The sequence below is a fragment of the Rhineura floridana genome, chromosome 6 (assembly GCF_030035675.1).
Source record: "Rhineura floridana isolate rRhiFlo1 chromosome 6, rRhiFlo1.hap2, whole genome shotgun sequence".
In the NCBI taxonomy this organism is placed as follows: domain Eukaryota; kingdom Metazoa; phylum Chordata; class Lepidosauria; order Squamata; family Rhineuridae; genus Rhineura; species Rhineura floridana.
In genome coordinates, this window is record NC_084485.1 from 86,829,741 (window position 1) to 86,855,574 (window position 25,834).

General features: G+C 46.7%; 1 protein-coding gene across 5 annotated transcripts in view; it reads left to right on the plus strand.

Moving 5' to 3' along the window:
* The first annotated feature begins 264 nt into the window (after nt 1-264).
* Nucleotides 265-25,834, plus strand: part of FOXD2 (forkhead box D2) — a 31,013-nt gene continuing 5,443 nt past the window's right edge. For 2 of the 5 annotated variants that reach the window (XM_061632927.1, XM_061632928.1), the window contains exons 1-2: nt 265-2,396; nt 15,031-15,133. In XM_061632927.1, coding sequence (XP_061488911.1) covers nt 897-2,276 — 1,380 coding nt within the window. In that variant the 5' untranslated portion in view covers nt 265-896 and the 3' untranslated portion in view covers nt 2,277-2,396; nt 15,031-15,133. Of the gene's footprint in view, nt 2,397-9,060; nt 9,558-15,030; nt 16,275-25,834 lie in introns of those variants that run through there. The other 3 variants (XM_061632926.1, XR_009763531.1, XM_061632929.1) reach the window with 3 other exon arrangements.

The window sequence follows — 25,834 nt, forward strand, 5'->3', positions numbered from 1 at the left end:
GAAAGGGCCGTCTTAAAGGATAAATACTTTGTGAGTTGTGGCCACGTGCTTATTGAGGTTCTGGCACAGGCGGAACTATCTGAGGGGAGCATCAACCTGATTGTGATGCCAGGGTACTCGAAAGTTGCAGGTAGATCTTCGCAACAGATTCCCAAAGAGGCAAGGAACTCTTAAGGTTAGCCTCGCCCTGCTTGTATTGTTGTTGTTGTTACTATTATGCACAGCGACCCTTAAAACTTTAACCCTTCACCTGCCGCCCTGTAGGGCGGGAAGATTTGAGCGCGCGATGCAAGATGGCGCGTTTGCGGGCCCAAACGAGGAGTTCTGAAATATCTTCGGGCCGAGGCTGTGAAAATCTCGCAGTGCGCACCTACCGGCGCAGAGGAAGAGAGAGGGCGCGGGTAGCTCAAAGCCCGGGTTAAAACCGCGAGCAATAGGAGACACGGAGAGAGAGAGAGAGAGAGACGAAAGAGAGCTCCGAGGGTCTGTTTGCGCGCGCCGGCACGTGACACGCCAGCCGCGCTATAAAGGCTCTTGGCGCTCTCCGAAGCGGCTCAGTGCCTGTGAGAAGTTCTGGCGGGCGGGAGCGGCGCGGGAAGGGAGGTGGTCTTCTCCCCACCCCCTCTCCCTCCCGGTCCCCATCCCATGTCCTGCCCCCGAGGGACCCCCAACGCCCCCCACTTCGCACCTAGTTCTTTTCGCCTGAGGGGAAGGAACTGCGAGGGAGCGCCTCTTGCCCTCTGCCTTGCCCTGAGAGGCGGGGCTGTGGCGCCTCCTCCTGGGACTCCTCCTCCGCTCCGCCGCTAGGGGGTGGCCAAGCCAACGCGTCGGAGGCGGCAGCAGCAGCAGCAGCCGGCGAGAGCGGTGGTGGCGGCGACAGCAATAGCACCGCCACCATGACCCTGGGCTGCAGCGGGAGCAGCAGACCCTGTGGTTTGCTGGCGGCCACCTCGCCGGAGGAGGAGGAAGACGACGAGGCGCTCTCAGACGTGGAAGACGCCGACATCGACGTGGTGGGGCCCCCGCATGAGCATGGCCAGACCAAGTTCAGCGAAGAGGAGGAGGAGGAAGAAGAAGAAGACGACGAGGACGAGCTGCGCCTCCTTCCCAAGCAGGCGGCCCGGGGGGGGCTGTCCCCAGCCCGCGGAGGCCCGGAGGCCGCGCTGGGAGACGGCCACCCTGCAACAGCTGCTCCCCCGGCGGTAGTGGTGGCGGCGGCCGCTGCTCCAGTTGCGCCTTCCTCCTCCTCCTCCCCCTCGTCGTCGTCGTCCTCTGGAGGCGCTTCGGGGGCCGGCAAGAACCCGCTGGTGAAGCCGCCCTACTCCTACATCGCGCTCATCACTATGGCCATCCTGCAAAGCCCCAAGAAGCGGCTGACGCTGAGCGAGATCTGCGAGTTTATCAGTGGCCGCTTCCCCTACTACCGGGAGAAGTTCCCCGCCTGGCAGAACTCCATCCGCCACAACCTGTCGCTCAACGACTGCTTCGTCAAGATCCCCCGCGAGCCGGGCAACCCAGGCAAAGGCAACTACTGGACTCTGGACCCGGAATCCGCCGATATGTTCGACAACGGCTCCTTCCTGCGCCGGAGGAAGCGGTTCAAGAGGCAGCAGCAGCAGCTTCACCCTCAGCCCCCGGAGCTCCTCTTGCGCGCTGCCGCCGACCCGGCCGCTTTCCTCCCGGGCTTCGCTTACGGACCTTACGGCTACAATTATGGACTCCAGCTGCAGAGCTTCCACCACCACCATCATCACCACCACCACCCCACGGCTGGAGGCGGCGGGGCTGCGGCGGCGGCGGGGACCTTCCCCTTCCAGCCTCCGCCTTGTGCTCTGCCCGCGCCACCGGGCCCCGGAGTCTCGGCCGCCGCCCCGTCCGTTTTCTCCAGCGGCCTCTCGTCCTTCCTAGGTGGCGATCTGAGTTGCAGGAAAGCCTTCTACCCCGCCGGGCAGCTCAGCCCCACCGCCTCCCTCCTGCAAAGTCTCAAGACGGACCAGGGGGCTGGCAACAGGCCTTCCTTTTCCATAGACAACATCATAGGAGGAGGAGGAGGAGGCGGCGGCGCGGCCCCTCCGCCGTCCAGTAGTTCCACCAGCAGTGCCCCGGCTTCACCTTTCCCTGCGGGCCACGCCGGTGGCCAGGCGCAGGTCCTGGCTATGCTCTCTCCAGCTCTGACGCCCTTACCGAACCATTTGAATCTAACCCATGAATCCCTCCTGCAGTCCGGACAGAACTTTTCCAGTAAACTCACAAACCTCAACAGTTGCCCTTTTTAAAACCCAACAACCAGCCACAATGTCCCCCTTTCCACCGAATCCGATCCCAGCCAAGAGCCCTTGCCTCTCTATCCCTTCCCCCTTCATTCTCACAATTGCCCTCCTGTTGTGTTTTAAAAGGTAGGACCTCTTCCTTTTTTGAGAACTGTTTGGCGTCTGGATCGCTTTTGTGTGTGTGTCTCCATGCCTGTTTCAAGATCGGTAGTGTTTTAGGAGAGGTGGGGGGAGAGAGAAGAGAAATCGATTCATCTAACCGACCTATTTAAAAAACACTTTTTCGTAACAAATGATTTCTGGCAGCTGGATTAAAAAAATAGGGCACAGTTTAATTAAAGCTGCGATCTTAAGCCACCCAAGTGGAATCTCTGGGGCATCAGAAGAACCACCTCTTTAGCTCTCTGAACGCTTAGCAAGGCCCCCCAAGTAGTTCTGTAATAGTCTATACAGCTACTTCAGAGTAAGTGGCTTGAGAACTATGCCCTTACTGTGCAAATCTCCCAGGATAGTGGTGGTTTCGGAACAGTCCGTTGTTCCACCATCCAGTTCAAGAGAAGTACAACGGGCAGACCCTGTGCATGTTTACTCAGAAGCAAGTCCCACACTTCTATGAGACTTGCTCCCAGGTAGGTGTGCACAGGATTGCACAGCCACAAACCCTTTCGTTTAAGCGGGTGATGGATCACAAATATTGCACTAGTAACATTTCTCTTCAAAAAAATAAGTCCTTGGTTGGCTTCCTATACCGTATCTGTTATATTCCCCCTCCTCTCAAAGGAACCGTTTAAGAAAAATGTCTGTTGACTTAGTTCATACTGGAAGTCGCCATTCCCTAAAAAGAGGAAATTGGAATTTTAAAAAAATTGAAGCGAGATTTCAAGTGCACATCTCAAAAGGTCGTGCGATATCAGGAAGTTCTCTGCTATCCAATCACCCGCTTCCTCTCCGCCCCTTCAACATGTGTGTTTCTTGTGCATCTGGACTTGTTTGTGTGTATATATTGTGCACCCACCAAAGCCTACTTAGCTCTCCCCACTAGCTGTGCATCCTTCCTATTTTATTGAAAGAATTGTGAATAATTTGATGTGGGAAAGGCAACGTAATTTTTTTGTCCACCTCTGGTGTAAATTAATAAATGTTTGTGATGTCTTTTAAAGAAACCCAGTCGGTCTTGCTATCAGCTTTCTTAATACAAGAAGGAAAGGAAAAGGCAAATTACAGTAAAACTAGGAGTCAAGAGGTCCTGCTGCATGCTGGGTGTGGGCCCACGCAGAATTAGCTTTTGGGTGATTAATAAAAAAAGTAATCGAAGTGAAGCTGCTTAAACTTTGTTTCAGGGAAGTCAAACTGCTCTTAAAGGTATTTTGAAATGATAACTATTAATTATATTAGCTGGGGGTCTTGATCGGCTGTACTTCCAATAACAATGTTTAGGATCTGGCCTGCAGTTGGCCATACAGGTGAAGTCGGCACTGGAATTTTCCACAAAGCTCAGGGCACATTCGCCTGTACTTTACAACTGAGTTATGGCCTATGGCCATTTGCACATGTAATAAATTGTTCTCATTAAGTAGGACAAGATAAGTTGAGCAGGAACAGTTTAACAATGTTAAGGGACTGAACTTCCTGCAGGGAGAGGAGGGCAGATTCTTAACAAGCTCACTTGAGAATAAAACTTTTTCTCTCCTAATACTCTCTTAAACTGATCATTGTCACTCCTCCAGATATATAGTGTTACTCCCTCTATTTCAAATTTCAAATCTTAAAACCATTGGACCTATTTTTTAGTGTGTGTGGAGGGAGAGGGAGAATGAGTTATGCATCGTACTTTTAAACGCTGGTGTTACACTTGGCAACTAATTAAACTCTTGTTTTTGGAAAATAACTTGAAGTTGCCAGGCAGCTCCTAAAGGAGGAAAATTATACTCCCACTCCCCTTTTTGTTTTGGTTGGAAATGTTGACACATGGAAGAAGGTGGGGGGGTGGACAAGTGAGGAAAGGCGGGGGGGGGGGGAGAAGCACTCCTGAGCCTGCATTGACCGCCTGAAACCCGAGATCTCTGCCTAAATTGTGTGAGTGATTAAAAAAAACTACAAAGGTAAACAAACTCTCCTCCTCCTCCTGAAATGTCCTTATATCTTGTTGCCAAATGTGAACATGCTCCGCTTTGCATAAACAAAATACTGAGCCGATCTCTCAGGCAGAGACTGCTTTGTCAGTTTTTTCCCCAAATGATTTAAATGACCCTGAAAAAAGGAATAAGTGAATGGATCGGCCGAAAGCCCCACTCTAAAATATCCATTTACCAGCTTTTACACGGCATTAATAGACTCTCCCATAGAGATCGGTTTATGAAACGGGGGATGGGGGAGAGAAAAGAGACGGATTCTTGTAGCATTTTCCATCTGTCTCTCAATTCCTGGCCGCAAGCCTTTAGCGGAGCTTGTTGATGTTGTTCCTTGAAAAGAGTCTTGCCCTCCCTGCAGCCCCAGCGAGCGGTCTCGCGTCTCACGCTGGCCCACATTTGCTTTTGAAAAGCGATCCCCTGTCAGACACTTGGTCGTCCCCTTTCATGTGCAGTCCCCACAAAAGAGACTACAAGGCAGGACAGGGAAAGTGTGGAAGGGGAGGGTGAAAGAAGAGAATGAAGCAAAATGAATCCATTTCCCAGATTGCTGAGCACATGGTTGCAAATGGAAGGAGCTTTGTCGCTCTTTCTCTCGCTCTTCCCCTCCGCCACCGCCACCGCCACCTCCGCGGCGCGCCATCTTCGCTTTTCCTCCCCGGGATTCTGCCTAAAATTTTAAAAAATCAGCCGTAGAAGGGTGGTCGACTCATTTCCAGTGGCAGCCCTGTAGCATAAACAGTTTCCATGCAGTCGCTTTTTCTGCAAAGGCTCAGGTTGTAAAGAAAGTGTGTGCGATCGAGGGAGGGGCGGTGGGGGGTAAGCGCAAAGCGGGCCTCACAACACCCCTTTTAGAAGGTGGGGAGGAATTATTTTCATGATTCGCCCTTGAGTTGCAAACAGCTGGCTTCAAAGATGCAGATAGGATTAAATTGGATTCATCAGCCATGTGAAATCAATTCTGGGGCCAATATGTAGATTTTTCTTGCGGATTAGGCAAAAAAGGAGTGGGAGACTAGTAGCAGCTAGCAAAGGCCACAGGGGGAACTCGAAGCCTTGTGCATTATGCCGATTGACACGCATACCGATCAAATGCATCCAGGGTGCAATCCTAGACATGTCAGCTCGGAAATAAATCCCATTAATTTCAATGGGGTTTACTCCATTGAATTAAAGTGGTTGTAGGCACGCTTGGAAACGAATTTCACTCAATCGCACTATTGGTTTACCGCCAAGCGTGCCTAGGATTACATCTTTCAGCTGCATCCGAAGGATTGTTCTGACCCTCTTCCAAGCTGCCGTGGTACCCTTAACATCCTTATCATCCCTGTCAAAGCTTTCCTCTGTAGGGCCGAAATACAGACGGACTCCAAAGTAGCTCCACGGATTTCTTATGGAGGAATCTAACGGCATTTAAATGCTGGTCTCTTTCGGCAGCTGCGACGTTAAAATAAAATCCGCACAGTCCTCTTTTAAGATGTAAGGCAGGCCCAAGACGTGGAGTTCAGGGGGTTAAAGGTTATAATGCGAAAGCAGCTTATTCCGGAGCTGGAGCCTCAGAAGAACAATTGCAAAGTAAGTAGTCTGAGGACTGGCTACAGGCACCACAACCCTGGCCTGTATCTGTCGCTTCTTGCCAGGCAGACTAGCCAAGGAGAGCGTGAGTGCCCAATAAGTCCCCCGCCTTTCTCCGTTATATGTGAAACGAATGCGGTGGATCTGGAATAACAGAAGAGGCTCGGCTCGGCTCGGTTGGCATATTGAGATTTTCCCTCTTGCTAACCCTGATCAATTAGGCCAGGTGGTGGTGTTTTATTTAGAGGGTCGGCTATGTCGGTTTCTTTGCTCTCCTCAACCCTAGGCCCGAATCTGTATATCCAAGTTTAATTTTTTGCCCTTGATTGACTAGAGAAGCTCAGGTGTGAGGATGGTAAGGCAAAGAGAAATATCGTTCTTTACGCTACAGGAGGAGTTTCTACAGAAGTGTGTCGGTTTCCTAATCGTCGTAAGGTTAAAATAACGCCGTGTCTGTCTGTCTGTCTATGGCCATGGTAGATTTCAATTTTCAACCGCACCTCAGTAGCCCCTTTGACTTCAAAACTGCTGACTCAGCCTCAAGAAAGACACCCGTGGATCTCTCAGCGAGTCGGGGTGAGGGTGGGGAGAGAACCTTGCTGCTGGTGGTTCTGGTTTCTTTTCTTTAAGTGGGAGAACATCTTGAATTTGCTCGTTAGCGGTTTTGCCTGAGGTAGAATCAAGAGATCTCTTTGTGGAAGACGGCAACTTTTCTTGACTGTAGTGTGACGGGCTTTATTTTAACCCCCCTCCGTTGCTCCTGTTTCAATGTCGCTTAAGAGACCAGCGCAAAAGTAGCAGCAGCAGCACCCCCGTCATTCCCTGGAAAAGCTCCCCCCTCCCCCCTCCCCCCCCAAGAGGACAGAGGGTCCTTGTGCTTAGATGGGTAAAAGCGAGAGATGGTAGCTGGGAAAGATGAACCAAGCTCCCCGCTTCACCCTTCTTATCCCAAGGGCTGGCGAGATGCTAAATAATTTTACGGCCTGACGAGGTTGTTGTCCTTTCTAGGCACCGTGTGGGAGGGTTTGGGCGCAGGTAGGCTCCCGTGTAGAGGCCGGATCTCGGCGGGGCAGGAGCGATCCATCTTTTTCTACTCCGCGTTGTGCTTCGAAAGGGTGGCTTCTCTTTTTCTTTTGCTGTGGGGGAAGAAAACAAACCTTGACCCCCCAAAACGTACTATGCTATAGAAAACCCATTGAGTGATCCAGGCCCAATAGTACTGGAATTCTGGCAAACAATACGAGTGGTGGGTTATGCTTCTGATTACCTTTCTGTACGCCGAAGCCTTTTCCAGGGCATTCCTGCTTGATCCACAGCCCAGTAAGCCAAAACTCAACGGGATTGGCCTCAAGGAAGCCATCCGGGAGTCGAGCCTCTTCATTCCTAGTACTGTCTCTGATCTGCTGTCAGGTAGTTGATGGATCCGGGGGTTAAATGGGTTGAAAGGGACCCCATACCCTTAACCTTCCCTAACGGCTGGCTGAATATGACAGACCCGATTTAAGAGGCATTCTCTTCCCCAAACACCGTTCCTACTTTCATGGGATGCTCGAACTTTTTGCTGACTCCTCTTTTAAGTGGAACCGCTAACACGAGTCTGGCAAGGAATATTTTTGTTGAAGGAACTTTCAAAAACAAGTCAATAAAAATGTTCTTGTCTTGGGCAGAGAACGGCGGGTGGAAGCGCGAGAGAAGGTCGCCTGGTGTAGCCTGGACCTGTATGTAATAATAATAATAATTTGAAAGAGGGGTTTACGAAATCAGGTTAGAAGAGGGGCTGTCTGTTTCTTTCTCTGGCTCTAAAATCGGCCTCGGCCTTTCCTCCTCACAATCAAGCCCTTCTCTCTCCTGAGTGGATCATCTTTTGGCCTCTTCTGGTTCCCATTATTGCCGCCACTGGGAGCCTGCAGGCGCGTTTGAAAGTGATTTGGGAATTAGGACGGGTCAGGATCACCGTCCCCTTGACTGTATCTTTTGTTTCTAGCCAGAATCACGAAAATATCTGGAGCGTGACGGCGGGGAGAGAGAGGGAGAGATATTCTGTGCAGTGAATATATTTTCTTTTTAAGTCCGTGGTATCCCTCGTTCCTCATAACGCGCAGATATCTTCACGGTAGATTTAAGGCCTTAATGATAGGAGCTATTTCGCTTCGCCTTGGGACTCTTAAAATCACTACCAGAGAGGGATATTTTTCTTCCTATCAATAAACCCCCTCCCTTGAAGAGATACCTGGACAGAATAGAGAGAGAGAGCAAGTGGCCCCGAGTGAAAAGTTCTATAAGCTTATGAAAACCAACAACTCAAACAAAACAAAAAGCAACAAACTTTTGGAAATATACACTGCTCCTTTTGACCTGCCACAAAACAATGTTTGCTTTTTTGTTGTTGATGATGAGGTTTTAAAAAAAAACACCCCAAAAACTTCTCACCACAAATTTTCTGTCACTTTCGAAATACCTTTCGCAATTCTTTCACTTCATACCCAACAATTAAAAGTATCTGACAAAAGGAACGTGTCAAATGTAGACGCTCTTGTATGTTAGCCTCTACCCTCTTATTTTTAAAAAGTATGTGTGTGTTTAAACAACTTGTGGATAGGATTCATTGGATGTAAAATCAGAGATGGTGTTGCAGAGAAGGGTAGTTAGCTTAGGCAGGGGCGGGGATCAGTAATTTGGCACTCTTGTAAAGCCGCACAGGAAATCTAAAACTGCTCCAGAAAATTCTCAGTGTTTCATCCTGATCAACAACGCTGCAAGTTGCAAGGGGAATGGGCGATTGAAAAGTACTTCAGCTTCACTAGAGTGTGGCTGGGTTGTTAATTAAGGACGCCGCTCGTTTTTCTCCGACAGGTACCGAGAAGCGACGAGGTTTGGGGAGGGCGGAGCTGCTCCGCGACCACCCACTATCTCCATCTGTATAGTAAATCGCGGACATTTAAAAGAAAATCTGTGTTTTTTTATTTTAATGGAAACATTAAAAGCTGCATTCTTCCCTTCCTTTCGTTCAGTATTTGGCAGAAAGTTTAGGAAGTGTGTGTGGTTATTACCCACTTAGAGAACTTTTAAAACCCGGTCCGCCTTCCTATAGAGGCTTTGAAAGGAAAGTTTGTAACACTGTTTGGTTGTAGCTGGAAATATTTTCCCCCCAGTTTTTGAGGCGGGGGAATTCGGTTGAATTTACATAACACAAAGGAGAGAGTGATTGGGGAGGGCGGCATGAAAGTTTGCAGAGTCGGCTGTTTCCCAGGGCATCTTTTCATTCGGAGAAACGGAGCTGCCGCTGCCGCGCTGGTCCCACAGAAGGAGAGGTGCGGGGCGTTTCCTGTTTAGGGACCGGCTCAGCTTCTTAGAATGAGGAGAACTGAAGGATGCTTTCGAGTTTTCGCCGCCTTCTTCAGAGCGCGGAGAGGATGAGGCAACAGCATTCGAAAGCGCCGGGATGTTCCTTCGTTCACTGCTCCAGGCTGATGGACGCTGCGCGGCGGCTTTTATTGGATCGCTCACGGCCCAGAGGGGGTTGTCTGGAGGGCGGGATGTGAATTAGTTAGCCGGGCAGGACCAAGAAAGATACAAATCTCAGGTACCTATTGAGAATAATTGGTATTGTGCTTTTTATGCCAGTTGCTCCCTCGAAAGTAGGGCTGCAAACCTCTGCACGTTTTCCTAGGTGTAAGCGTCACTGGAATCAATGGGACTTTCTTTGGAGTAAATAGGTGTAGGATTGCCCTTTCAGCTTTCCTTTGGCGGAACGCCCAGAGATCTTTTCTGAGATAGGCGGGGCAGGACACAAACAGACAAACCTACAACAGTGGTGTACAGCGGGCTCCAGGGTGGTCGGGCTTAATTTGGGCCAGGGCTAAAGTTCTGGAATTTGTCTTCAATACTGCAGATGAGCCTTGGACAATGTAGTGTCCCTGCGCATGTGTAAAGTGCCTCGTTCCTTACAGTTGTTCCCAAACATTCTCAGCAGTTTTTTCTAAACATTCCCAGGGGCTTTTCGCCCTGCCTAGCGGCGACTCCTCCCGCCTTTGGACATTTTTTGGAGGAAGGCACTGCCGAATTAAGAACTAGGGTAGCGATGCATGCTTTCTGGAGCCGCTTCAGTCTCGCCGCCTTCTGGGCTGCACAGAACCCTGGTAGGGGCCAAGTGAAGTTTGTTCCTGTTGCTACCGATCCACAGGCCCCTTATAAGCTCTCGGAAAGGTTGTCATACCGTCAAGGGGAACAATGTTTTGCGAACTGAAGCCTGAATTAAGTCAACTGGTGATCATATTGCGAACTTGGGCACTGCTGCTTCTGGAGTGGATGTGCTAATATTTATTCTGGGAGCGCTTGCCAGTCTCTCTCCTCCCCCCTCCCCCCCTCCCCCTCCCCCTCCCTCCCCCTCCCCCTCCTCCTCCCCCCGCAACGCCTTATGCAACTAAGGCAGATGGAAAATAGGTGGACTTCTTGGCACCGTCCATGGAAACTTTAGCCACAGGTCCTACATCGCTTGCTTCACTGCAACCCAATAAAGGTCGAATTTAAACAACGGTGAGGAGGATTGCCTCTCTTATAGTGCCCCCCCCCACCGCATCAGCCATGCTGAGAGGTCTGTGAGAAAAAAGAAAGGCTTGGAGTGTTTCTAGAAAGGAAAGTTTACAGAGTTGTTTATTCTGACTGTTTGCTAGAACCCAAGAACACTTACTTGGAAGTAAGTTCACTTGAAATCGATAAACTCACTTCCAAGTAAGTGTCTTGAAAGGATCAGTAGTAAATCGAGGGCTTCTAACCTCCTTGGCATGGAATCAGAGTCTTCAGGGTGCTTTACTTTCAAAGTAATGTGCTTAAGACTAAAATGTGGTAGTGCTAAGTCGCTTCTACACGATTCAGGCTTCCTCTTCCCTCCCTTAGAGAAGAATTAAAGAATTAACACAAAAGCTTTCCCCTCCCCCAATCGGACTCATTTAAGGCAAGATAATTAAAAGGGGAGAGGAGAATGGTCGTTCCCTCGACCCACATTTTCTGATTTGACCTTGTTGGACTCGGTCACCTTTCTTGACTCTCCATGTCTGTTGTGCCACAGCCCAACAGGAACAGAAGCCCTTGGATGTAAGCTGGTTTGGTTCCATTGAAGCTAACGTGGCACTTTAAAAGGCTTAAATTTAAATGCTTCTGTCCCGGGTAGAACGTGAGCTGTTAACATGTGAATTTGATTATTGAGTGATTCGTTTCAAACGCGGAATAGGATTGAAACCGTATCTGTTTTCTGAATGGCTCAGTCATGGGGGGGGGAGAGGAAGGCGAGGAGGGCCTCCAAATCCAAGGTCCTGTCCCGGTGGTCTTCAGGAATAACCAGAGAGATAGGTCCTATGTCCTGCGGGATAGGGGAAAGCCCATTCGGGTCGCAGCACTTGGATCACTGCACGTTTTCAGCGACTTTTAAACCTGCAAGTTTCCCCTCCAAGGAGGTCGTGGGAAGTGAAGTTATGTGAGGCGAAGGGGGGCGGGGAGCGATTTCTAACAAATAATTCCCAGGACCACACAAAGTGGCGATTGCTAGAGAGCGGGAGCCACGATAATGAAACCATTTTCAGACCAGTTTAAATGTGTAGTGTTGGTTCCAAACTCGCATGACTTACTGATTTTCGAGTGAGAGTAGAACACACCGGGTTTTAACTGGTTTTATGGAGAGAGATGCAGGGATAGCTCGCTCCGGAAAGAAACAACATAGATATCCAAACAAAAGCATCCTTCTAATAGAATATTTGCTGAACTTTGGCTACGAACCCCGATTATTTTGTTACTCCAAACTAGATATATCGTATACGAGGCCTGGTTTTAAAAAGGAGACCAGAATTGGTGTTTTTACTGCAGTCAAAGCCATTCATTTTTATATACATTTAATGAGAAGGTGGGAAACTGCTGGATTTATCAAGGAAAGGCACTTCAGAAGATTAAGATGCAGTTACACCCCCCTCCTCCTTCAGCCCTGCAGCGATTGTGCCTCAGTACTTGGCCTGTGTTCCGCCTAGCACTGATAGCACCTTAAGCACTGTAGTAAGCAGCCGCAGAACCTTTAACTTTTATGTTTCATTTTTGCCCTCTGCTAGTTGTAAGTAACAGGTGCCAAGAGGAAGCCCGGAATGTAATGGAGCCTTTGATCTTCCAGCTTAATTCAAATACAGGATCTAATGGCTCGTGATCGCCGTTGGTAACCCCAAGGCGGCGGGGGGGGGAGAGAAATATCGATCAAATGATGTAGCCGCGGAGCTGTAATGTTGCTTTTTTTAAAAAAAACCAAACCCACCTTTGGAGTGGGATGGAATTTAAAGATAGTTGAAAGGATTTGCTTCCCCCGTACTGTTTCTCCAGTGGTGGAATTAAAAAAGAGAGGGAATGTTCCTTTAATAGATGCTGCTACCCGCTGACTTGATTTTTGATTGCGTGGTGTTTGTTTTGGCGAAGCATTTACTTTCTTATTAACGACAAAGGTATTAAATCTAGGTGCTTTTTAAAAATTGCAGGGGGAGAGATTGGTTTTCAAATCACTTCGGCAATTTGTCTCGTAAAATGAGGTGGAAAACGCCATTTTAGGGGACAGCTGGGATCACTCTGTTGAAGAGCCCCACCTTTTCTCTCTGCTCCTCCCTCCCCCCCCCCTGAGAAAATTGCAGGTCTTCATAAAACGTTTCTAGTTGGGGATCAACCTGCTAAATAAGACTGGGGAACAATAATTATGCCAGCCCGAAGTTAATTAAAAAGAAGACGAAGAGCCCTGCTGGAACAGAACGTCCATGTTTCCAGCAACGGCCAATCGCGGGCTTCCGGCAAGCCTGCAAGCACAGCCGGTCTTCGGCATCCGGAAGTTAGAGATATACAGCTTCTGAACATGGAGGTTCCACTCTGCTGCCCTAATGAGTGACCTCTCTGCTATGCATTGGTTGAATCCCATTTTTTAAAAAACGTGGCCGCATCCGGTGGCAATGATCATCTCTCTTGATGAGTTTCAAAATAATCTCCCATTTCCACAAACGCGTTTTCCAGAATGCTGTCTCTTCCATATTTATTAATATGTTTCCATCCGAGCTTGACGCTCCTTCAAAGTAAATGTTAAGTCAACAGAAGGGATCGTGCTTGTTTCAAAATGACAATATAAGACTGCCTTTCTCCTTTCAGTTGCAACAGCACAAATTCCAACCGGAGCCTTTTTTCTGCTCCCTTCCCAGCAGGGGAGATCTAGGCGCCTTCTCCGAGGAGTACACTCTGAACTCAAGGGCGCAGCTTTCTTTCCGTCCAGTATACGCGTGTTGGATGCTGGGCTCCGGGTCCTTTTGGACAGGGTGATTTGGTGCTTGAGTTAGATTAGGCCTCTTCAAGTGCCTTGTGAACTGCTCCCGTGGGAGGGGCGACCAAAAGAAGTCCCTTGTCAAATTCGCAGGAGCACCGATGATGGAAGAGATCCGCTAAGACTCATCGGCCTAATGAGCCTGCCCTCCCCCGCGCGCGCTCCCTGTCCCACCCCAGAAGTATTCTGATATTCGGATTTTCCGGTTAGCTTTAAGGCAAAGGGAGAGTCGGCCTAGTGCAGGATGAATGAGCAACAGCAGAAAAGTGGGTTGGGCCGTGTTAGCTGCTCTGGGGTAGGCCCAATACTTGATGAGGCTGTTATCAACTAAGTCCTGCTCAGAGTAAACCCACTGAAATTAATGAACCTAAGTTAGCTATGTCTATTGACTTGAATGGGCCTATTCTGTGTATTACTAGCACTGAATACTCATTGCTGCTGCTACTACTACTATTATTATTGTTATATTCTTTAGCCACGGCTGGCTTCTGAAGTTTTTGTTGTGTAAATTTGTATATTTGTTAACAGAGAACGACAGCGGTCTGAAATGCCTGTGTGCCGGTGTGTGCGTTTACCTAAGAAAGCAGGCTTTTACTCTGCATTGAGATCACTGAGACTTAAGACATAGTAAAATAAGAAAAGCTACTTTATTTATAGAAATATTTATTTATTTATTATTTATTTATTTAGTTGCATTTCTAAACCGCCCTATAGCTAGCAGCTCCCAGGGCGGTGTACAGCATGATAAAACCACAATATTTAAAATACAGCAAGTGTGTATTGCGCAGACAATATAAACATTATATCAACAATAGTAGATAGAAAGGCATCCCTAGTTCTAACTAACTAATTAAGTTGGAGGCCCAACGCCCAGGTTTGGGAGTTGCCCTCATGGCTCTGAAGAGAGAGCACAGAGACAAAAGGTGTCTCTTCTCCTTCCGACAGTTGAAGAGAAGAAGGGAAAGGGCGGAAGGAGGAGGGGCAGATAAGCTTCCCTAAGACATATCAGTCTAGCGATGGAAGGAAGTCAGTCAGAGCATCACAGGTAAAGGTAGTTAAGCCTATTCATCTGGAGGACCCTAACTCTATCTCCCTTCTGGAACACAAACAAAAGAGCAAAACAGGAGTGGTGTTCCAACAGTTTTTTTGCCAACATCTCCCCTGTGAGGATTTCGCTGTCCGACAAGACATTCCCCAGAGTTTTTCCTCTGAATTATAAAGTAAATTTCAATCGCGTGAGTCTCCCCCTCCTTTATCCTGGGTTATATGATGGAGGGAGCCAAGTAAAATGTATCCATCGGGCTGGAAAGCCCCCCCCCTCAACTAGTCGCAAAGAACATGGACACGTTTCATATCGAGAGGGTAGCACTGCTTTCAGCCCCTCCTTCCACCGTACCCCGCACAGTCCCGCACACTCGGTCATCAGCCTTCCCAACACCCCCAGCCCTAACAGATTCACACGTAGAAGATACAGCCTCCCGTGGTGCAGTTCAGTTTCTCGTACTCAAACGACCAGACTAGGTCAGAAGGAAAGCGTTTTGTATATTTCAGCCTTAATTTCAAGTAAATGCATGCGCAGAGAAATTATATAAATGTCTACTCGGAAATATACCTCATTGAGTTCAACAGGACTTACTCCCGGGTTTGCGAGTATTCGGATTGCAGTCCCAAGTATCAAATGAACGTTTTGAAAACACACGTTTCCCCCCCCTTTATTATTTTAAAGCCAACTGGACCCACATTGAATTGGAGACTGGAGCTGCTCGGCTGCGAATCACAAGCCCTTTACTCTCGAGTAATCCTAATCAAGTCCAGGGGACGCCCAAACTGTGAGTGGATTGTATGTTGCTACCAGGAGCTGCAATGCACCACCATTTACCTGTGCGCCGGTCCCTTTGAACTCAGCCAGATTAACTTTTGTGTGTTGACATTAGGATCGAGTTCCAACGAAAGTCTCTTCACAGACCAAGGAAGGCAAATGGAGATGGGGCTGGTTTAACCGGAAGCCAGTCCCACCGGAAGTAAAGGGAACTAACCAACTGCCATCTTCCCGAGTCGTGATTTTTTTCAGCCTCGTTCATCACTAACTCTCAATCCTTCCGTGACTTTACATTTTTTGAATGAGGAAAAATGAGGGACAAGTAAGCAGTCCAGGGCTCCAAGGGACAGACGTCTTCTTTTACCCCAACTGTCCAAATGCTCATCGAGAAGCGAGTGTTCCCAGAGCACAGCTCTTGATTACTCCCAGAGCAGAAAGCTTTTCGGAAAGTTGTGGCAGGAAAACAAAATAATAATAAATAATAATATTAATGTTAAAATCGTAACTATTCTAACACACAAGCATCAGAACACACTTCAGACCATATATGAAGCTTGATCAGGGCGTACTTAAACCTTGTTTACAGACCCAGAATGCGGTTAAGAGTATTCAGGATAATTTGTCTTCCAGACATTTGCTTCAGAAACATTCCAGTTTGTGTCAATGGTCTACTTAAGTGTAAGAAAGTCAAATATCAAAGTCTGAAGATGAGATTACCGCCGGGATAGGGACTCTCTGGCCTTCCACATGTTATTGGACTTCAATTCCCATTAGCCCAACCAGCATTGCCAATGGTCAGGCATGATGGGAACTGAAGTCCAACAACATCCGGAGGGCTAAAGTTCCCCCAGCGCTGAATTAGCGCTAAACGTGTGTTTTGGAAAGTTATTTCTTTGTTTCAATGGTCCATCACCATGGACGCTGGTAACTCGGCATTCAGATATTCAACGCATTCGGCATAGATAAATCCCAGGGAAAGCAACGTCGCCACTTCTGGTCTATGCAGTTCGGAAAGGGATGCCAGTCAACACAGCTGGGATATGGATCTGTTCTTATGGCTGGTTGTGAGTCTTAGGGCGGGAACATTATAGTTTGACAATAAATGCATAAATAAACCTCCCAGGGCTCAGTCCTGGAACATGTGAAATAATAGGTGCCTCAGAATACATGCAATGTCTTTCCCCTACCACTAGATGCTTGGCTTTCCCGAAGGGTAGTCGTGTTTAGCAAAACCAACAGAAGGGTCTTGTAGACCCTTAAACTAAGACTAGCAATTTAGCATGGCATAAGCTTTTGTGGACCACCGTCCGCTTCATCAGATGCACGACGGTCATCCTAAATTGGTACACATATACACACATTGCGCTCGTATGTGTAAACGCAGGAGGGAGTTCAGAGGGAAATGAAATGCAAATAGAAGAGCGAGGATCACCTGAAAGCAAACTGGTGATCAATTAACAAGGTTAACAGTCCAGGGACCTTGATCGTTGCCACTGTCTGTTCCCTTAACATTTTATTTCCTCTGGATTCACTCACCTACTTTCCATTCAAGAGCACATATGGTAGACAGTTCAGGACTACACTCCACACATCTGAGGAAGGGGACGGTGGTCAAGGAAAGCTTCACCTTATAACACATCTGTTGGCATCCACAACACTGACGCTTGGAGAATCTCGCTGAACGGTTTAACCACAGTTTAGGGAAAAGATCTCTCTCGCTCGGTGAAAATTTTCCTTTCTTTCACCTAAACGATCGTCAATAGCAAGATCACGGGCAACGGCCACCTCTTTTAAAGGACTGACTAGACTTGACAAATGCCCAGCGTTCACACTGTCCACTTAGACCTGCCAGCTACCTTCTTTTGAGGAACAGCCCCTTAAGAGAGGAAAAAACCCCACTCTCCCTTGGACAATTTGGATGACTGTTATTTCAGGAAACTGCAGCTTCATAATTCAAACGGTGGCGTTTGAGAGCGCGTTCTGAAATGTTGATCGGGTGGCAGCCTTTCTTTCACCACCACCCCCTTTTAAAGCAAACTGTTCCCGAAAACATAGATAAAGGGGCACCAAATCCAGTTCTTCAGGAATAGGTTAAAAAAGAGACGATAACTTAACACTATGGAATGTTGTCCGTTTATTGTCCCAGACACAGGACCTGCAGTGGCGGCCTGTCGGGAAGCTGGTGGGGTCACTGAATTTGGTTTTGTCGGAAGCTGACAGGCAGGGCCACCAACTGGACTGGATGCAAGTGAGTAAGAAAGCCTGCAGGTGAGGGCTGGCTGACAGCAGACTGAGGTTGGGGGAGGGCATCGCCCCACTCCCCCTAATTGACCAGCCTCCACTGTAACAGGAGGAGTACGCTGGTTGTGGTTCACAATTCATTTTCTTCAGAGTAATGAATTGGAATGGACGAATCTGGAATAAGTGGGTTGGGGATCGCCCCTTTTCTCAAGTAAGACAAAAGGTCTAGCAGGATGGGACAGCTATAGGTCAGTGCCTATGCTCATAGATTCCTCACTCCCTTGGGTTTGTATCAGTCTCCCCTTTTCTATCCCCTCCGAATAAAGCGAAAACACGAGAAAATCCTGCTCCTAATATCCTTGCAAATGGTTACTAATCAGTCATGTTTGCCCAAATACTTGAAATACAGGACACCTGATTTCACTCCTGTTATGATTATCACTTATATAGTGCTCTTCATTGCAAAGTGATGATTAATATTTGTTGCTGGGTGTGTGTTGCTAAATTAGTTTAAAGCAGCTCAGCAGCAGAGTAACAGCAGATGTTGAAATGCGAGTGTGCCAGTGTGTGTGCGCGCGCTTACCTAAGAAAGCAGGCTTTTACCCTGCATCAGGATCACTGAGACTTAGTAAAATAAGAAAAGCTACTATATTTATAGAAATACATAGTAGATAGAAAGGCATACTTAGTTCTAACTAACTAGCTAAGTTGGAGGTGCAACGCCTAGGTGTGGGAGTTGACCTCATGGCTAGGAGAGACAGCAGAGACAAAAGGTGTCTAAGGGCCGAAGGAGGAGGGGCAGGTTATAGGACGTTGGGCCCAATGTCCTGTGGGACCCTGCAGAGTTGCGTAGCGGAACAGTGAGTTTTGAGCGAGCTTATGTGTGTGTTTGAAGATTCTACCTTCCCTGCAAATTAGTCAGACAGAGACTTTAAGCTTTAAAATAAGAAATAACTACTTTATTCTGGAAGTACAAGCTTGATAGGAAAGAGTTCTATATCTAGCTAACTAGCTATTCTGGAGCAGCAGACTCTGATCCCAGGGTCTGCTCTCATGCTGGTTGAGAGGAGAGACAAAGGAAAGATGTCTGCTCCCCTCTCGAGAAAGAAGAAAAGACTGGGAAGGCAGGAAGGAACTGGTCTCAACATTTCTTGCATATCAGTCTAGCAGGAAAGAAGAGACAGCAGGAGATCAAAGGACAGGTGTAGCCTAGCAACCAAGAGGTCTCCTCTCTAGCTACGCCTTTAGTCCCATGCACCCTCAACCCACAAGTTGGAGTTGAACCTCATACATTCCAACACAGGTAAGCTTCCCTAAAGACATAACAGTCTAGCGACAGACGGAAGTCAGTCAGAGCATCACAGGTAAAAGGTAAACGAGCTTGTCCATCTGGAGGACCTTAGCTCTATCTCCCTTCTGGAACATAGACAAAAGAACAAAACAGGAGTTGCTCTTGCCCCACTTCCAACACCCCTTCTCAATGAGTGTTTGGTTCAGCCCATAAGGTTCATCTTGTCTCGCAGCTTGCAACGTCTGACTTTGCCCAACGCCTTTGTGAGCGTCTGCAGTCATGTCTTCTGTTGAACAATACTCCATCTTGAGCAGTCCTCTGCAGTAGGTATCTCTGATGAAATGGTGCTTCACGACTATGTGCTTGGTCTGTGAACTCACCCCTTCTGACTCCATGAGTCTGATGCATCCTTGGTTGTCCTCAGGCATCACAACAGGCCCAGGTATAGAGATGCCTAAATCTTTGAACAGTTCCAGCAGCCACATCAACTGTCTGCTTGCTTCAGAAGCTGACACATACTCTTGCATAGCCCTAGACACATATTCTGCTCCGTTGTCAGATCTTATGATCTGTGGCTTTCTGCCAAATTTGTTGGACACAATCCTAACATAGTCCTTCAGTTTTTGAAGTACTTGACTTTTCTCCTTTATTAGATACATGGTAGTATACCTGGAGTAGTCATCTATAAAAGTCAGCATGTATAAATTTCCACCTTGGGAGGGCACTCTCATTGGCCCACAAAGATCAGTGTGAATTAATTCTAGAGGCTTTTTGGTTTTCCTCTCACTTTTCTTAGGAAATTTTGGTCTCACACTTTTAGTTTTAATACAGCATTTGCAAGTTTGTATACAATTGCATTGTCTCATTCTAATGCCTCTTGCCAAATTCTCTTTCTCTAGAGCAGTAACTAGTTAGGCTGCCATGTTCCATCCTTCTATGCCAGATATGCAAGCATTCAGAATCGTTGGTTTCCTTGACCACATTTGCATGCATGGTTTCTAAGTATTCTAGAATTAAAAGTCAATTTTCCACTTTTGCAGTGCAACTTATTACTCCTTTATCTAGAACATGGCAAAATTCTCCATTCATATGAAGTTGACCTCCAAATTCCATAATCCTGGTAGCACTTATTAAATTGTCTTTAAAAACTGGAACATATAGACAGTTTTTAAGCTCAATCTGTCTTTGCCCATCTGGGTTTTTGCACAGTAATTGTACTGTCCCTCTTCCTTCACAGAAAATTTCTTGTCCAGACGCAGTATTTTTTGCCTGTGACTTTCAAAACTTTTAAACAGGTTTCTATCAATTATAATATGTGAGGTGGATCCTGAGTCAATGAAAATTCTGCTTTTACAATCACTCTTGCCTTCATGATAAGACACATAGCTATAAGTCTCTTTGGCTTTCTCTGCCAAGTTTGCCTGGGGGCTTCTCATTTGAAGTCAGGCTTTGGAGTTGTCTGCCACCTATCGCTTTCCCTTTGAAAATGTTTTGGAGAGTCACATTTAAAATACAAATTCCATCTGTCTTTCCCCTTTTGTGGATTGGGGTGGTGACTCATGTGGCTACCTTTTGTCTGTTTGTTTCTCCCCATAGTAAAGTTTGCTTGCTCAGGCACAGCCTCCATTTCCCACCTTTCCTGAAAGTCCTGGTCTTTTAAATATGATATAAGCTGACTCAGACTTTGATCAGAATTTTCTAGCACGCAGGAAATTAATTTATGATCCTGATTAAGAGAGCTTAAAAGCATTCGTTTCTTTAATTCTTCATCCTTGCTGGTCATGGACCAAAATAAACATTCAATTCAATTAATTCTTCATCCAGAAATCTGCCACACCTTTCCAATTTTGCAAAAAGTCCTGAAAACTTTTCTATGTATTTATTCAGACTGCCCCTTTCAGCAGTCTCCTTCAGAGTAAATAACTCTTTGTAAAGAAACATAATGTGGCTCTTTGTTTTCTTGTTATAGACTTCTCCAAGTTTGTGATACATTTCCTTTACACTGTTACATCCTGCATAGAAATTTAATGCTTCATCTGACAGAGCAGAAATAAGCAGGGATTTTACTTTTGCATGCTTACGTCTCCATGAAGCCATTGCGGTCTCATCCTCCACTGAGGGTTCTGGATCAGTCAGAATTTCTTCCAATTCTTCTCCTTCCAGGAGGGCTGTGAACCTTAGAGTCCATAGATCGTAGTTATCTTTTTCAAGCCTTGGAATGTGTCTCTTGAGCATTGAAACTTCAGCCATCCTTTCTATCTTTGTTCTGCTTTTCTTTCTAACTTAAAGTCTCCCTTGTAAATTACACACAAGCACTTTTAGCTTCAGCTACAACTTGCATTCAACTCAGTTTGCTGGGCCTATAACCCTTGTTGTGCTGTGTATAATTTGTGTGCTTAATTTCGTTTAAAGCAACACCACAGCAGCAGAGTAACAGCAGATGTTGAAATGCGAGTGTGCCAGTGTGTGCGTGCGTCGCCTAAGAAAGCAGGCTTTTACCCTGCATCAGGATCACTGAGACTTGAGACTTAGTAAAATAAGAAAAGCTACTTTATTTATAGAAATACATAGTAGATAGAAAAGGCATACCTAGTTCTAACTAACTAGCTAAGTTGGAGGCATAATGCCCAGGTGCAGGAGTTAGCCTCATGGCTTGGAGAGAGCAGAGACAAAGGGATGTCTCCTCTCTCCCGAACAGTCAGAGAAGGAAGGAATGGAAAGGGCGAAAGGAGGAGTGGCAGGTAAGCTTCCCTAAAGGCGTCACAGTTTAGCGACAGAAGGAAGTCAGTCAGAGCATCACAGGTAAAGGTAAACAAGTCTATCCATCTGGAGGACCCTAGCTCTATCTCCCTTCTGGAGCACAAACAAAAGAACAAAACAGGAGTTGCTCTTGCCTCACTTCCAACACATTAAAAGGGAGTGTGTCGACCACTGAGAAGAACTTCTAGCATGTTTGTCCTTTCCTGCTGATTGCAACCAATCAGAGTGAAAGGAGCGAGTCAGCCACTGAGAAGACTCTTCTCAGTAGCTAAACACACTCCCCTTTCATGCTTATGCCTAGGAACATCTGTTGTTGTGAGGGAAGGCACATGCAGAAAGAACTGTTGAGTGTGGAGATAATGACGGGAAGCAAGCAAGCGCGTGACAGGGCATGGCTGTTAGGAGCATGGCATGACTATCCTGCAGGGGCCCCGCCCTTCTGAATTTGCTACTACACTACTGGTTTCAGATGAGTGTATATAAACTTGGCATACAAGATATCTGTAGAGTATGTCATGCAAGCTATACCAGCTGAAATTCCCTCTTCTCACAGCTCTCTATTAAAGGTGCAAGGCACCTGCCCTTTTTAGCACACCCCCGCCCCCTAGGTCCAGGTCACTGGGTGTTATGCCTCCAACTTAGTTAGTTAGTTTGTTAGAACTAGGTATGCCTTTTCTATCTACTATGCATTTCTATAAATAAAGTAGCTTTTCTTATTTTACTAAGTCTCAAGTCTCAGTGATGCTGATGCAGGGTAAAAGCCTGCTTTCTTAGGCAAAAAGCACGCACATGCTGGCACACTCGCATTTCAACATCTGCTTACTCTGCTTGCTGTGCTGCTGCTTTTAAACAAAATTAAGCAACACAACTACACACAGCGCAACATTATTTAAGGAAAAATATATTTAAGCAGTACACACAACTATATTGACTAATGATACATTTTTATATAATAGTCCATCCCCTAACTGAGATTTTTGCAAATTAATGCTGGTCCAACCCAAATTTGCAAAGATGAGCTTTGCTGGTTCCAGGGAGGTGAAGCACATCACTACTCCCCTCTGGGCTGGCTGTTTACAACCCCCCCCCCATTCATAACTACCTGTATATATACCATGTGTGTATGTATAACCCAGGATAACACTTCATGCATACTATGAAATGGACTGCAGTCCATGACAGCTGATGCCATAATAAATTGGTTAGTCTTCAGGTGCCACGGTGACTATTGCTTTCACATTTACCTTTCTGGTTCCAGATCTGATCTCAGCGACTCTCCTTTATGTTCTGCATTGCTACTTTGGGAACAAAATCAGCCCAACGAGCAGTACTTTGTTTTGTGCTTGGGGGGAGGGGGGGAGGGACGACGACGACACACAGCATCCAGAACAAGAAAATCCGGTATTCCTTCAGAGAACCACTTCTTTAGAAAAATCAAAATATTAAAATCAAGTTTATTTTAACACATTCATACATCAATTATTCCTCAGTGGGTGGCTGAAATTTGTTAGCCTGTTAAAATTAGCAGAGTTTAGCTGACTAGCTAGCTCAGCGTTTCTGTGCAGAGTGTGTGTTTTACCTGAGAGAAAGCAAGCTTTTACTTTGCTCTGAATCACTGAGACTTTAAACTGAGTAAAATAAGAAAAGACTACTTTATTAATAGATATACATACTTGATAGGAAACACTCTAGCTGAGTTGGAGGCGCGATGGCCAGGCTTAATCATTGCCTCCGTGCTAGAGTAGAGAGATAAAAGGAAGATGCCTGCTCTCCCTTGGCTGGGCCCAGAAGAGGAAGGAAGGAAGGAAGGAAAGGACGGAAGTGAGGTCAGCTCCTTGAGTGTATCAGTTTACAATGGAAGGCAGACAGGTAGAGGAAGACAGGTAAGGTTAGGCAGCCTAGCTCCTGGAGGACCCTCTATCTCCCCTCAGGAAAGCAAAGAGAACTAAATAGGAGTTGCTCCTATTAGGATGCCAGGCACCTGCCTACTCCTTTCCTTTTTCTGCTTGCCCCAAGCACTGATCCAAAACAGTTTCTATCTCTCGGTTTGTTCTACAATCCGCCTGTAAATTTTTAATCCAGGCGCTGAAAAGAAACCATTTCAACAGATTTGCACCGCTTAATAAATGTGGAATTGATACTGGTTCTCAACAGGGCTGGTGTTGCGATCTGCAAGCCGAGGAAGGTGGTGCCTTTTCTGAGCCACTTCCATCTCATCGACTAAAGCTGAAGTCTGTACAATGTACTTGCTTGGGATCCTTCCATTTAAATCTACGGAACACGCTTGAGAACAAATGTGGGTTTCAGTTAGCAAATAACACTTACATTGATTTGTGGATGCGGCTGACCAGCCCTTTTCGAATTGGCGAAAGCTTACAGTCGCGACTGGTCAAGTCTCTCTTTCTCTGTAGCCCTCCCATTTGCCACGGGGAGGGCACAGCAGTGAAGGGGCGAGTGGGTTGGCTCTATTTTAACGTCATTACAGTTGCCCTGGCAACCCTTTGGATCATTGCTCTTGGAGTGAACCTCGCAACAAGGGTTGGTTTAAGAGAAATCAGTAAATGGGCAGCAGAGGGACACATAGATATTAGCCTGAACAACAGCGAGGGTTTAACATGTGACCTCTCTAATTAGGCTGATGATACATTGGCGCAGCTGTCTCTGCAATGCTGAGATAATGTTGGTTCTGTGCGCATTAGGAGGAGGAAAGCTGAAGGAAGGGTAGGAGTTTTTTTGGGTTTTTTTAAGGCAGGAGCTGTTCATCGACTAGGCGCTGCGTGCTCATTGTGGGCCAGGCAGTGAGACGCAAACAGTTAAAAAGCGAATTCCCACGAAAAGAATTCAAACCCGCGTTCTCTTAACTCCCTCATCCCTTTGCCAGAAATCAAAACGACATAACATAGAGATAGACAGACTTCGAGAAAGCATGATTCACGCTTCCAGTCCGGGGATTTGGGGGAATAGGCGAAAGCCTTTTTTCAGTGTCCCTTCTGTATCAGAAATGGCCCAGGTATGTCTCTGCATACCTACAAGGTGCAGAAGAAAAACTAGACTGCGATCTTCAGTACATACGGAGTAGGTCCCATTGAGCTAAATCGGACTTACTTCCGAGCAACCACGCTTCCGATCGCGGAGCACCCCCGACTACCGTCAAAAAGATTTAAACACCCCACGCGTGACCAAGGTTCCACGACTGATGTGTTTGCATGTGAAACGTATACCAACACCAATGCATCAAATCGTATTATTCCCCCCCCCCAAAAAAAATTAATCTGCAGCAAATCTCTGAACAAGATCTGAATCTTCACTCCATCACCAAAAAGCAATTCATGGAGCCGGGGATCCATCATTTCCCCACTCTTTAGCTACTTTTTAAAAAGTTGTGTTGAGATTTTTACTATAAAAGAATCCGCCCCCCCCTCCTTCCACCCCCTTCCCGGTGATACAGGTCATATGTCATGATGCCCACATGGCAGGAAACGATACAAAATGTGTCGGAGAGTCGTGATGCTGGGAACGGAGAGTTCTGAGCGATCTTATGTGTGTGTTTGAATCTTTACTAAAGATCATACCTTCCCTGCAAATTAGTCAGAGACTTTAAGCTTTAAAATAAGAAATAACTACTTTATTCTGGAAGTACATGCTCGATAGGAAAGAGTTCTATATCTAGCTAACTAGCTAAGTTGGAGCTGCAAACACTGAGCCCAGTGGTTGCCCTCATGCTTTGGAGGAGAGGGAGAGACAAAGGAATATGTCTGCTCCCCTCTCAAGAGAAAGAAGAAGTAAGAAGGAGGGAAGAAACTGTGATCAACATCCTTTGCATATCAGTCTAGCAGGAAGGAAGAGACAGCAGGAGATCAAAGTATAGGTATAGCCTAGCAACCAAGAAGGTCTCCTACCCTTTTTAACCCCATGCAGCCTCAACCCACAAGTTGGAGTTGAACCACACATATTCCAACAAAATGTTCTTAGAAAATGCTGATGGATTTAGCCCAAAGAAACACGAGACTTCCCAAAGACTGAAAGCATGTGTGATCCCCAGCTATGTTACAGACCAATCTCCCTCAGAACCACCCTCACTGTTTCGTTGGCCAATCCTCTCAAGAAATGCTTATCCACTGTTTTGTGCCTCACTTAAGTGAGATTTTGGCCTGGGAGTCAAGGGTTTGGCAACCTCAGCTACTCCTTAACGTTGAGTTCTTTGACAGGACAGTTAAAGAATATAAGGGCACTGAATTATTTGAATTATGCATTCACCACGAATCATACACACTATGCACATTTGCAAACTATGAGTGATCGAGAGGATCACTTAACATCGATTAATTATTCCTTTAGTGACTAATGGGCTAGGAGTCCTGCTCTGGCGCATAAAGGGATGTTTATTTCTACCCATTGACGGTACCAAAGTGCATGTTT